Here is a 13,966-nt window from a genome sequence, read left to right on the forward strand (position 1 = left end):
CTCAGCAGCTGTGTAGATGTCGAGATAACAGAGATAATGCAACTGTTTGTCTTGTCCTTCATGCAGTCTGTCAGCAGTTCTGTGGCATATGCAGGTAATGACTAATAGAGAGGATATGAGAGGAAGTAAGCCAGGAAGAAGTGCTAGGACCAGTGCTGTTGCTTAGCCATGGGACCTAATGTAATTCCAACCCCATCCTGTGATAGAGCTGTGTAGATGTCGAGATAACAGAGATAATGCAACTGTTTGTCTTGTCCTTCATGCAGTCTGTCAGCAGTTCTGTGGCATATGCAGGTAATGACTAATAGAGAGGATATGAGAGGAAGTAAGCCAGGAAGAAGTGCTAGGACCAGTGCTGTTGCTTAGCCATGGGACCTAATGTAATTCCAACCCCATCCTGTGATAGACCCTGAAAATCGAGTATTTTCCATCAGTTACTCTTGTAATTTCTTCCACTTCTTGGTTCTGAAGAACATGGTTTATGCCTTTGTAACTCCTGCACCATAGGGTCAGGAAGTTGTAGTGGACTGTTACGAGAAAGAAAATTAGTGCTTCAGGAAATTAATTTGGAGACAGAGGAAGTAGCTCAAAGATAGAGAAGGTAAGTGTGACAATTGCATGGCAAGAATGACAAGTCGTGTTGCATTTTTAAGTGAACAAGAAAAGGAGGATAAAGAAAAAGCAGAAAGCAAGGGTGCAAGGAAAAAGACAAGTTGTTAAAACCCAATGTTATTATCCAATAAAAGATGCTTCGGAATGGATAGTACTCAAATTATTTTAAGAAACAAATAACAATTCAGCACACGCTGTCATTTCTGGAAGCTATTGTTTCAGAAAACTTATGATCAAAGTTATCTGGTGTATCTTATTCTGTGATTCAAGGCTTTCTTCAATCACTTGCTCCTGTGTGAGTTTTTATTTGAGCCTGTGTGCACAGGACTAGAATCCTTGGCCAGCAGCATCCATGGGAATTATGAATAAACCTTGATACCTTCTGTATGGAAATATAAATAATAGAATAACACAGATCATAACTTGGTTCCTTCTTACCACAGCCAAAAAAGGCCCAGTGTCCTTGTGTCAAGTAAGGGATTTTAGGGGCTTTTGTTTGTTTCTTTACTGTAGATCTTTGTAAATATTGGCATTTTAACTTGCATTAGATCACATGCTCTTTGGAACTTTTACTTTTGGAAATTTTCAGGTCGTCTTATCTTATGTACACTTCTGCATGAAAGATGGCCATATGTGTAAACAATGAGTACTTAAGTAGTCTAATTTTTGTCTGGAAGAGTCCTCCCTGACTTCAGTGGATTTTCCTCTTGTAGCTCTTTTGGATACCAGAGGAGCTAATTTGAATATGGTGTTAGGTAATATCTGGCTTGACAGATTCTGAATCTGTGTGCAGTCTCCACAACCCTTCCCAGAAGGAGTTTCCTCATAGACATTCATAGGATACTTTTGAACTGAAAAATTAGCTAAGCAAGGAATGAAATCCTCCTCTTCAGGGTAAGCAATACTTCCAACTCTCAGCCAAACTATTCTAAAAGTATTAGGGCCAGCATACAACAATTAAGGGTTGGCACAATAGACATTATAAAAAGGGTAAAGGAAGTATCATGTCATCTTGGAGCAGAATGCTTCTGCATGGTGGTAGACGATTGAGAATGCTAATCAAAAACATGATGCTAAGAAATAAAGAACTGAAATGTCCTGCATATTTTTTTGCTCTCTTCTGTTGCTCTAAAATAAAATGTTATTTCTGTGCAAAATATCAATATAATCTAAACAATCTTACATCTTTTTAAAATCCACCTTTGGGAAAACAGCTTAACACAGGAAGGTATTTTATTTATTCTTTGACAGAAACATTTTGATTGCTTAGGAATTAGAGTTTGGATTTGAACTAGACTGTTACTTACTCTTCCTCCCACTTGAGAATTGCTTCCCCTTCTTCCAAAAAAAGTACAACTCAAGCAGACTGGTTCTAGAAACAGCCTGCCAAATCCCCAGCTCTGTGCTGCTTCCGTTGCCCACCTCTTCCTTTCTACCCCTTTTAGGATCTATTAAAAAAAAAAAAAAAACAAACCACCAACTATAATAAAACTGTGGGGTTTTTTTCTTCTGCCTCTTGGAGCAGTAAAGGATGTTTCATTCATTACTGAAAAAAAAAAGGATTCTAATCTGTCTAAACACCAAAAAATGAGGGCTATCAGGAGCCGGTTCTCTCATACACTGACATCTTGAGCCAGGATGTTCCCCTTAACATCTGCTGTGCCAAGTCAAAGTCTTTAATATCATTTTGTATACTTCAGCGTACAAGGTGCTTATTTCCATAATTTTAAGTATTTGTTTTGTTAAATCTGAGAATTGCAAAGTATTTGCATGCTGAAAAAGCCTCTACTAAATACACTTACTGTGTTAAATGGCTTTATGATCTGCAGACCCCTCTGCAGTCTTTTACTTCTTGGTCTTATATTACGTACTTTCCTGAAACACTGCTAGCTTTCTGGAAGAATGCATAGAGCTTCTGACTCTGCACACCACTTACTTGCAGGAGTTTTGGGGTGTCTTCTCATTCTAATATGATTACCTTCTTGAAATGTTTCACCACAATCTTTTTCAAGAGGAAATGAGTCTTCCATTCAAATTTAACCATGAAAAGCTGTGTTTAATATTAATCAAATACATAGGACAATCAGAAAGATAAAGGCCTTCATAGCAGGTCTATTTAAATATTTAAAAGAGGACATTTAGATCCACTCTACTGTCTTACAGCAGTACATACCCTTTTCTTTACAGCAAAGCCTCTAGAGACGTTAGGCTAATTTGTCTTCTGGAGGAAAATATAACAGGTCATCTGATTTCAAAGACTGTGCTTGCTCATTTCAGATTTTATTAAGGCTTGTTATAACATACCTTCAAATAAGATCAGATTCATTCTGGCAGAACTTTGGCAGCTTCTACAGTTTTTGTCAAGCATTTTACATCTCGGGCCGTTACGAAACAGCCACTTGGGAACCAGTACAGGCTTTTTTTGACATGCCAGTCCATTAGGAGAATACCTCTTTGATATTTCGTTAATTTTTGGCAGAACTGTATTAAAATTCTTCCTTAATCAGGCCTTAAATGTTTGCACTGAGATTAACTCAGGTTATCTGAATGAAGAGAATGGAATATAGAGGGTTACTCCAGCAGTAACTAGTGTGTGGTTACGTGGCACAGTGGTGCATCAGCAGCTACATACATCTGTGACTCCAAAAGTTATTATTAGCCAAAGATTCTGATTTAAAGAGCCTTGTAGGTATGCACCTTAAAATAGAAAATACATATATTCACCCATTAGAACAAGACATCTGGAACTGTCTGTACAAATAAATTTGGGGGGAGTGGGATGTCTGGGGGAGGCTTTATAGTTAGTTTCCAAGTTAGAACTGTAGTACTGTAAACACCACCGAGCATCAGAATACTGCAGCTGAAGTTGGAAATTTGGAAACTGATTGCTGATGGGAGATTTGAAATTAAGTACCAGAATTGATAATTATAATATAAAGCCTTTCCTATGTTTAGCTTATTGTATTTAGTGGTTTGTTTTTTTTTTTTTTAGGTTGTTCATAGAGACCTGAAGCCTAGCAATATTCTTTATGTTGATGAATCTGGTAATCCAGAATCAATTCGAATTTGTGATTTTGGCTTTGCGAAACAACTACGAGCAGAAAATGGTCTTCTGATGACTCCATGTTACACAGCAAATTTTGTTGCACCAGAGGTAAATACCAGGATAGCTTATATGCCTTGATTTATTTTGATGGGATGTTTTTTGATAGTTAAATATTCGTTTCATTCTTGTGTAACAAGTGAAATCTCTTTGTAAACACCAAAAATTCAAAATCTCATTATTTTTATGGCATAATCAAGGCATTTCTAAGCATTTTTTTCAGAAAAAATATTTGTCTCCCTCAGGTTTTAAAGAGGCAAGGTTATGATGCTGCATGTGACATATGGAGCCTTGGTGTTCTACTTTATACCATGCTTACTGGGTAAGGGTAACTTTAGTTTGCTTTGCTGTAGAGTAGCAAAGTAATATAAACAAAAAGAATAATAAATGTAGGCCCACTGTTGAAGATGGTTTCTATCGAGTCACTCATCTCAACTTTGGCTTCAGTGGGGATAGAATATGCTTTGCTTTTAGTAGAATCCAAGATTGCAGGGACTGATGTAAAAAATTCTTGGTTTCTCATGTCTCATCTATTTTAGGTGTTTAATTTCTGCTTTATGGTGATTTAGGAGTAAGAATTGATTGTTTCATGTGAAAATTAGCTGATTAAGCAGCATATATGTTGAAGGAAATATATGTTGCAAATATAATTGCAATGCATTGAAGCATGATTGTGTGCAGAATTCAGCCACTGGATAGTTTGAAGTGATGCAGTTAGGATGTAATAAATGCAATGGAAGTGCATTATGTATGCAACAGAAATGAATTGTATAAAAGATGATGAATAATACGTTCAACTATAGTTCCACAAGTTCAAAAGATAGTTGCTATTGCACCTGCCAAATAGATTATATGTTTATTCTGGATTATTCAGATTGCCACTTTGGTTAAGAGTTAACATCATGAGAGACATTTTGGCATCTTAAAAGAAATAAGTGACAAACATTTGTTTTTAAATATATCTCTCTTTTGGTTGTGGATATTCTGGTAGCAGCAAGAATGCTTATAGTGAAGCAAGGAAAATTGCTGCACCTTCCTCTAGTATCAAAACAGCATTTATTCTTTTTCAGACTCATCATAAAGTCTTCACATTTAATTTTATAACAGCTTGTTTTATTACTTCACTAAAATATGAAAGATTAAGAAATACTTCCTGTAATTCAGGAACCACCAGTACTTAGACTGCTATAGGAAAAATGTGGGTTTCGGACCTGATATAGAGGGAATACATACAGTAAGAACAGACCTGTAGTCAGTGCTGTGCATTTTCACGTGTTAAGAATAATTTCTTTTTACAGCTATTTGACGATCTGATGCCTATAATTATGTTGAACGCGCTGAATATTATGATCAGATTTATAATAACTATTGAGGTCCAAGTTATGGAAGTTATTAACATTGAAATTGTTTGGTTAAATAGCTACACTCCTTTTGCAAATGGTCCTGATGATACCCCAGAAGAGATTTTGGCCCGAATAGGTAGTGGAAAGTTCTCTCTCAGCGGTGGTTATTGGAATACCGTGTCAGATACCGCTAAGGCAAGTATATTTGCTTTGTCCTTTGGGGGATGAGAAATGGATTGCAATGTAACATGTTGCTTATAATGTGTATGTTACATCATATATGATTGGGTAAGTTCCATCCATTATTATTGTTATTTTAAAATACTGATCTGATGCTTTATGTGTCTAGAAGTTTGTTCCCTATTTATGATCCTTTCATGTTTCAATAGTTACTTGCGTGTAGGAAGAAAAACAGGTGTGCCTTATACTATAGTCGTTAACAAGTGTCCTTAAAAATACAGTGTATTTTATCAGTATTCACACACTTGCGCAATCATCCATGATGAGAAATGCTCTAATAAAACTTCATGTGGAAGCATGACATTCAAAAATCATACAGATAGTCTAAATCAGGATAATGAAAATATTATGATAATTACCGTATACTCCACTGATTCAGGCTAGAAAAATTAATCGTTTTTCACATTTTTCTGTTTGGGTCAGTTCTTCAGAGTTACCCAAGACAGTTTATCTCATACTCTTTGATTAGGATTTGAGCAGTTTATTTTTTTAAGTACTTTAAGAATCTACTTAAAAACCAAAACAAAAACCACTGAAGTATTATACTTTCTTTTTACTGCATTTGTACAAAGTAAAAATTTTAGACAACTTAATTTTTTTTTTTTTTTTAAAGTAGTACAATTTTTGCAGCAAATAGACTCTAAACTTAAGTGTGCATTATCTTTCTGTGTAGCTACGGTAAAATGCTGAAGTTTTCCAAAAAAATTGTTTACATACGTTGTGCTCTTTCTTGGTAATTGATTTGTGATGTGCTTTCTAATGTACTGTTCTCAAAACTCAACCATTTTCCCACAAACCATGTCATTCATTTGATTGACAAATCAACCTGTTAGAATAGCATGTTTACACTAATCTGGTGGCATCAACTTTTTCTTCCTTCAGTCCCATTCTGTTCAGTTGTACTTGGGAGTCTAGAATGAACCAAAAACTATCAGCTATGAAAAAAATCTTAGATTCCTTTTTAATAATATCTTTATGTTCAAATTCTTAATTTGAATTACAAAACAAAGAATGTTTTATATGAAAATGTCCAGTATTGCTAATGTAACTTAAATTATCTTAAATCCAGTTGTAGTCAACTAAATGTGTTTCTCCACAGGTAATTGCTTAACGTAGAAGTGTTATTTATGCTTTACCCTTACTGACAGACATCTAAAGTCATCTATAAAATACTATGCTGCTGTATAAATTTGTTTTCAGCATCATGTGTTGTATGCAGTTCTCACTACCATAATTGGAAAAAGATAAAATAGAAGTTGAAAAAGTGGTAGAAAAGGATGTACCAAAACGAAGGTGAAAATCTGATCAGATGTCGAGAGCCACTTCCACGTAAAGAGACTAAACAAAATACAGTATTTCATCTCAGCAGAGTTGGCTGATATGACAGACAAAAGAGATCATTTCACTGATGATACAAAGAAGGAGAGACTAATTCCTTTTTTCTCATATGATGATTTTATTAGGGAGATCAGGAATCATTCGATTAATATATTCTGCAGAAGTTAAAAACCAAACAAAATTAAATATCTTCATGTGGTTCACAACTTAATTGTGAAACAACTGTGAAAAGTGTTTGGGAAGGGGGGGAAAAACAAAAGTATAAGCAGCAAAATAAGTTCAGAGGGGATGAGGTAAAAATCACTAAGGGTACATTTATGGCCAGCAGGAGTACTAAAATTCAACCTTCAAACTTGCACAATTGTTGAAAGATTGTTAGACACTGGGGAAACATGCAAAGGGAAGGATCATCTCTATTTTCTCAATTGTTCCTTTTTCAATACTCATTTCCTACGTATCTGCTATTTGTCATTGTTAAAAATAAAATACTGGTATAGTGGGGCCTCTACTCTAGCCCAAAGTGCATATTTTTGTGTTTGTGTATTTCGCCTCACTTAATTGGATACTTTCCTGTTGTGTTACCAAACATCCATTAAGTCACATAATTAAAAGATACAGTGTTAGAACTGCTGGGCAGTTTTTCAGCTGTTTAAAACTGACGTTATGAACATATTTTTATACCACTAAAATCTCCAGTTTTGAACCATAATCTGTTTTAAAGCTGAAGTTTTACTGTTATTTGCATTGACTCTTTGTATATTATTGACAGGACCTTGTTTCAAAAATGCTTCATGTTGACCCACATCAAAGATTGACTGCAGCCCAAGTTCTTAGTCACCCCTGGATAGTTCACTGTGACCAGTTGCCTCAATACCAGCTGAACAGGCAGGATGCTCCCCATTTAGTGAAGGTAAGTAGATATTTGTTAAGCTTGCTGTTTAGCCAAAATTAGTGTAAACAAAAGAAATTTAAAAAAAAAAGTTACTGTGGCATGTGTTTCCTCTAAATACTATTTAAAAGTTGTTATGACTGGGAGTTGCACTAAGCCATAAAGTGTATTTGTAATATGTAATAGGATTTCATAAGAACCCAGTCATGGAGAATAAATCTAATACATTTGAAAAAAACTTTCATTTTCTTAGGTTTGAAATTTATTGGACTTACACTGGGGGGCTTAACTTCCTTAAGAAACTGGCATAGAAGAAATCATTCTTCTGATAGTGAAAATGTTGTCAAGTGACTAGAGGGGAGCTGAAAAATAGTTTAGCTAACTTTACAGTTTCAGAGGAGGTTAATTGTCAGTGACTAAAAGAAAACAGTATACTTCATGATCACAGTATAAGCTAAGAAGAAGTCAAAAAGGCAGTGTTAATTCATCTGGTATCGTACTGTTCTGCATTCTGTCTGAAACACAACCTGGTTTTCACCCTGATAAACTTTTACACTTAGAACAAGCAGAGATAAATAAAAGAAAATTGAATTCTACTTCTCTGTATTCCACCCTGCCTTCAATCCTACATCCAAGAGTCTCTGTCGTGCAACATAAAAGGGATCTGAAGAATATAATTAACGCTCTCTCTGAGTCAGCGATTAGAAATTTCTAGCATCCAAAAACACAAGTGGAAAGAGGGGGAAGTTCTGATCCCACGGCTCACAACTTTCTAACTTTTTTTTTTTAATAAATCTTCATATGCTGAATAATGTAGGCGATTTTTAAATATTTTGTTGAAAACTGAAATCGTTATGTAAGTGATAAGCAGAGATAGCCTACCAATGGGGTTTCATTCCCCAACTATTTCACAAAGCATGGAGAGAGAACTTGATTTAGCAGTCTGGGTTTGTTTTTTTAAGCAAGGGAAAATTGCTTTAGATTGATCTGAAAACTATTTATTGCCCTAAAAAACACGCACTCCAAACACTGCTGGTATTTGAGTAATGCAGTTGTATGTTTCTGTTTTGTAGATGAAAGTAGACTGGAAGTTAAAACTTGTTCAGAATCTCTGGCACTTCGCACTGTGTGATCTTTTGTCTGTACATCAGTCACAACGTGCTCTTGTTGGTTTTTTCCCCCTCTGCCCCACAGGGTGCAATGGCAGCAACTTACTCTGCTTTGAATCGTAATCAGTCACCAGTTTTGGAGCCAGTCGGCCGTTCTACTCTTGCTCAGAGGAGAGGTATAAAAAAAATTACCTCAACAGCCCTGTGAAGTGACCTCAACCAGATACTTGGTACCATGGCATAAGATGATAGCACAAATCATGGCGACAGGTAGCACATATCTGACAGATACCTGCAAGCACACTCTGTCCCAGCTGGTACCTATAATGCTGCTGCTCCTGCTGCTGCTACTGCTTTCATCTATTCTCGCTTTAAACTGTTGATGGCAAGTTACTGATCTTACTGGAGCTTCAAATGGAGTGACAAGTGGAAACACAATGAAAACGATCATGTTCACGATTGAATAAACTAGAAGAATTACGAATGCCACCTCTGTCAAAAATACACTGAATAAAGCACTCTGCACCACATAGCATTATTTTTATAAGGAATATTTTTTGTCCCCTAAGATATTCTTTGTTACAGGTAGAGATGGACAGTTTATGTTAAGCACTTAGCTTAAACAATCTGTTTATATTAGCACTATACACTTTGTGCCATCCAACATTTTGTATGTTTTTGTAAACAGTTCACAAGCAGTACATTTCTGTGCTGTTTTCTTTAATGTATACATGCCTTGTTTTACTTAGATATTATTAATCATTTTGTCAATTAAGTCTGATTAAACAGTTCACCTGGATTAATCAGTATTGTTGGACAGCTCTAAAAGAAGCCTGACTGTTAAACAGCTATTGAATGTAATACTATGAATATGTATTTCTCCTTGCTTATGTCTTTTCTACATTTCCATGTTTTTGACGCTGCATGTCACGTTATGAAAATCAGGATACTGTTTATAGTACTCAAAATTTAAACTCAAAATTTAAAGCAGATCTCTCACCATACTATATATACAATAGGTAATATAACCCAGAGAAAAGATAACTTGCTCTGTATCTCACTCTGTATTTTGTTCCCCCTCCCCTCCCTTTTATTCTCTCCCATGTAATCTCTGGACTCAGGAATCATTGCTAAATACTTTCTGATAGAGGACTTTTCTATATTGTTTATTCTTATAATCCATTGTTAATATTTTATCTCTATTCTGTGACTTCTGTTTTAGCTGCAAAGGATTTGTTCAGTGAATGTTGACATTATTAGAAGAAAGGCAGCATTGAAGATAAAGCAAAACATATTGTCCGCTAATAAGCAGAAGCCTGCAAAAAGTAGGTTTAAACTGCATTTATTGCGGTTGCAAAACTGATGTATCTAATGTTCTGTCAGTTATTTTCTGATAATTGACAGCCAAAGCAAAACAAGAGGAGATTCATCCAGATCTGTCTGGGGTTAGAAAAGGATCATTATAATTTACCATGAAAATAGCATTGTCCCAGTCAGGTAAACCAAAGCTGTTCAGAGTGTTCTCACTTTTCCCCAGATGAAAGCAAGTTTGTAATGAGGGTGAAAGACTCATTTTAAATACTAATACAAACTTTTAATACTCCTGGCCTCTCGGTGTCTTAAGTAATTAAAGGCACATCTTGATCGCTAGTCTTGAAAGATCAAATTGCCCACATGAGAAGGAGCACTGGAATGTGTTGAAATTCAGTGAGTGTCCCACTCCACCAAAATGGTATGCTACATAAACTCATTCCAGATACGAAAATGGCTATTGGGAATTCAAGCTTTAGTAAATATTGATCTGGGTGAACAGCTCATGTGAACAATACAATTTAAAAACTAAAAGGTGCAATTTTGTATTTTGCGTCAGAAGGTTTTTTCTTGATTTAGTGGTATTAAATTTCTTTTACGGTGATTAATTTGCCACTTTCCCTGAAATCATCAGAGGTTTGTTGAAAGGGAGAATAATCACCCCAGATTTGCTCTAAATGAATGTGAGAGTGTTCCTTCTGCCACAAGTTTTTCCGAGTTCCTTGGAGAAGCTTCCTTTGTTAAACTTGCAAAGGATCCCACTTTTATTGCCCTTAAAAATTTGTTAAATATTTAATCCATCATATAATTGTTAAGGAATTGGTTTTATGAACAAGGATTCTTAAGTTACCATAGATCTCAGAAATTTGAACACACAGCTCTTCTAAGCAATTAGCATTTTTCCCTTTCTTGGTGCTCTAGCATTGAAGTTCCCTCTAGCTGTACAGATGCATCTACCCTTCCTTCAAGAAACATCTTTAACTAGAGACAGAAAAAGGCCATTTTAATTTTTCTTTCATAGTGTCTGCAGTTCCCGAGGAATTTAGTAAAACCTCACCTTGCAGAAAATGTATTTTCAGCTCTGTGAGCAATCGCAAGTCAGGCTCATCAAAATCTGGAAACCACAGCTTCTGGAGTGGCTCTTAAATGTGTTAATCTGAAGACTGTCGTATCTAATCAACAAACAAGATTTAAAACTGATACTGTTGAAATAAAGGGATGACAGTACTTGTTAGTGTGTAAATAATAGCATTTCAGTTCAGGAAGGAATTTCTCGTGTGTTCTTAATGTGTATAGATAGGTACCCGGCAAAGAACAGACCAAAAGGAGGAAGTGTTAAGCTGCTTCACTATTGGCAGTGTCTATGTTAAAATAATATAAAAAGTACTTTCAGTATTTTTATTTTAGCCATATTTTGTGGCCCTCAAGCTCACTGGTCAGTAGCCAAATAGTGAAGCAAAGTTAACTCCTACATTTTATGTATCTACATTCTCAAGTAAGCTGTTAATTTAGTCTAGACTTCATAGATGTTGCTACTATGTCACATATATAGCAGAATAGGATGAACATTTTAAATGCTAATAAAACAGGGCAGTTTAGCACATGCTAACTCGAATGTGTTGAAGTCTAGATCCACTATATTTTTAAGTTACTTTCTAAACCAAGGTATAAAGGGCCCGTCTATGCAGGAGGTATATTTTACAGGCTAGACTTAAATGGTTTTATGCACCTTACCTCCCATTTTGGATCCATGTTCACAACTTTCACATTTATTTGTATGTTTTTTTAGCTGCAGTTTTTAGAAGCTTTAGAGAAATCCACATAATGCTTCTTTGAATCCCAGCACCTTTCTATTAGAATGTGAGTATATGTGACACACTGTGTAAATTCATTGCTGGACTGCTTCTTGGTCTGCAAAGCATAGCAAGTGACTCTAGGATAGAGAGTCATAGAGGATAAAAAAGGAGAACTGCAGATACAGGTGAATTTTCTGTATGTAGGCCGTGGTTTTTTTTTTTTAGTGTGAAATTACCATTTACTGTGCTTGAGGGCATGACAGAACAGAGGAAAGAGCGTAGTTGCAATACTCATTAAATGCCATCTATATCCAGTAAGGGCAAAGTTCTTTATTCATCATCACTATAACATTGAATGAAACTTGTAATGAGTTTTTCAAGCGAATATTTAAAACTTTTTTCTAAAGAGACAAGGGCATAAGAAAATAGATTTACATGTCTGGGATTTTTATTTGTGTGTTTTGCTTTTGTAAATGTGGTGTACCAACTAAAGCTGTGCTTTTCTATTATTGGAAGGAAAGAATTCAAAGTATGCTGGTCCTTAGTAAGCAGCAATGGTTAATAGATGAATTTTCACTTATGAAAATGATGTAAATGATTAGCTTTATCTTGATACTCTTGACCTAATCAAAGGGAAGGTGTACTTATGAGGGATGTAATTATTTTGCAACCTAGTGGGGGGAGGGAAGTCTACTTAAAGTTTTTAAAAAATGACAAAATCACAGATAAAATATTTTTCTACAATTCTATACAATCGTACTTTATACTAGTTTTCTCAGCATGGCACGTGAGTCTAAGGTACTGTACCAGGAAATCAGTGGTATTGTACCTTGTTCTAGACCATTACAATAGCATCTGTTAGGTGCTTGGCTCTGCTGTCATAGAACTGAAATGCTAGTAAAAAAAAAAAAAAATAAATTGTACTGAATACTTTAAATGATTGTTTTATTCAGAGTCTGATCTAGGAAATGTTCCAATCATGCTATTAATGTGTAATTAGAACTGTTCCAGGTGTAACTATGAACAGTTCTGGGAAGATATCATTGCTTGTACTCCTGTCTAATGGCAGGTTTTGTAGTCTTCAAAAGAAACTGAAATTTCTACTACGAATAAACTTTCAAACATCTTAAAAAAGCACTTTTTTGGTTTATCATTTGTTCTGCCCGGTTATAAAAGTTGTTTGTTCATCACTAAAACTGAAGTACATTAGCAGCATAGCGAGTGTGCATTCCCGACCAGAAAGAGTTCTTAATAAGCGTGTCAGTTAAAATGTCACTATATTACAGCATATTTAGTCAGATCGCTATTAGTAAAGCAAATACGGAGCCAAAGGAAAAACACTTGTATTCAGTAGGTGCTATAGACCCAATATATGACACCGCAAGACCAAAGTGCAAGAATATTGTATCTCAATACCCTGTAAAGACTCCAGCAGACTGTAAAGTACAACTTAAAGGGAGGCTGCTAAATAATACCTGCAATGCCTGCGTTGCTCTGGACATTGAAAATAGAGGCATATTTGATAATTAATGAACCTTTAAACATTTGCAAAATGAGAATATATGCATAAGTACTCCATAAACAACATGCCCACATGTTTCAGCAGCTCACACAACCTGGAAGCTTCCAACAGTAATTCTTTTTAGCCTTGCAACCTGGAAAAGATGAAAGATTTTTAAAAGTTTGCATAGTCTACATAAAATTACAGTAATTGTGACAGAGAAGGTATGAGGACTGTAACCAGAGGTCTTGCTAAGTGTACCACAAGAAAGCTGCCGGAGGACATGAGGAGGGGTTGGCAAGGGGCAGAACAACGCACCACCGAAAGCGCGGGCGAGGAGAGAGGGCAGCGTCCTCTCCCGGCTGAAACTCCCACCCGGCAGCCGGGGTGCCTGCCCGTGCCCGCCCAAGGCTTCGCCCTGCCTGTCCAAAAACATTTTAAACTGAGTTTTCGAATAAACCGGATCATCTGTGAAGCCTCGAGCAGCTCTGGAAAGGACGAAAGAGGGGCCGGCGCGACACAGGGTCCCGACGGTACCCTCTTGCCTTACTTCGGCCTCGCCCACGCTCGCACCCTCCCGCCTGTCACCGTTCATCACTCGGGTTTGTCACAACGGTGTGAGGCTTCCCCCGGGCTCGGTGCGTGCGCGCTGCCCGCTGCTCCGGGCGCAGGTGCGAAACCTCCTTCTTCTCCTTAAAATCCGCCACAGAAAGTCCTCGCGACC

The 13,966-nt window shown here is 36.4% G+C and overlaps 1 protein-coding gene across 1 annotated transcript in view; it reads left to right on the forward strand.

The window, feature by feature from the left end:
* Nucleotides 1-9,432, forward strand: part of RPS6KA3 (ribosomal protein S6 kinase, 90kDa, polypeptide 3) — a 33,314-nt gene extending 23,882 nt beyond the window's left edge. The window contains exons 14-18 of the mRNA XM_009572247.1: nt 3,605-3,766; nt 3,961-4,037; nt 5,136-5,253; nt 7,406-7,546; nt 8,720-9,432. Of these exons, the coding sequence (XP_009570542.1) occupies nt 3,605-3,766; nt 3,961-4,037; nt 5,136-5,253; nt 7,406-7,546; nt 8,720-8,842 (621 nt within the window). The 3' untranslated portion in view covers nt 8,843-9,432. The remainder of the gene's footprint in view (nt 1-3,604; nt 3,767-3,960; nt 4,038-5,135; nt 5,254-7,405; nt 7,547-8,719) is intronic.
* Nucleotides 9,433-13,966: the final 4,534 nt, after the last annotated feature.

Source organism: Fulmarus glacialis, unplaced genomic scaffold (assembly GCF_000690835.1).
Source record: "Fulmarus glacialis isolate BGI_N327 unplaced genomic scaffold, ASM69083v1 scaffold37962, whole genome shotgun sequence".
NCBI lineage: Eukaryota > Metazoa > Chordata > Aves > Procellariiformes > Procellariidae > Fulmarus > Fulmarus glacialis.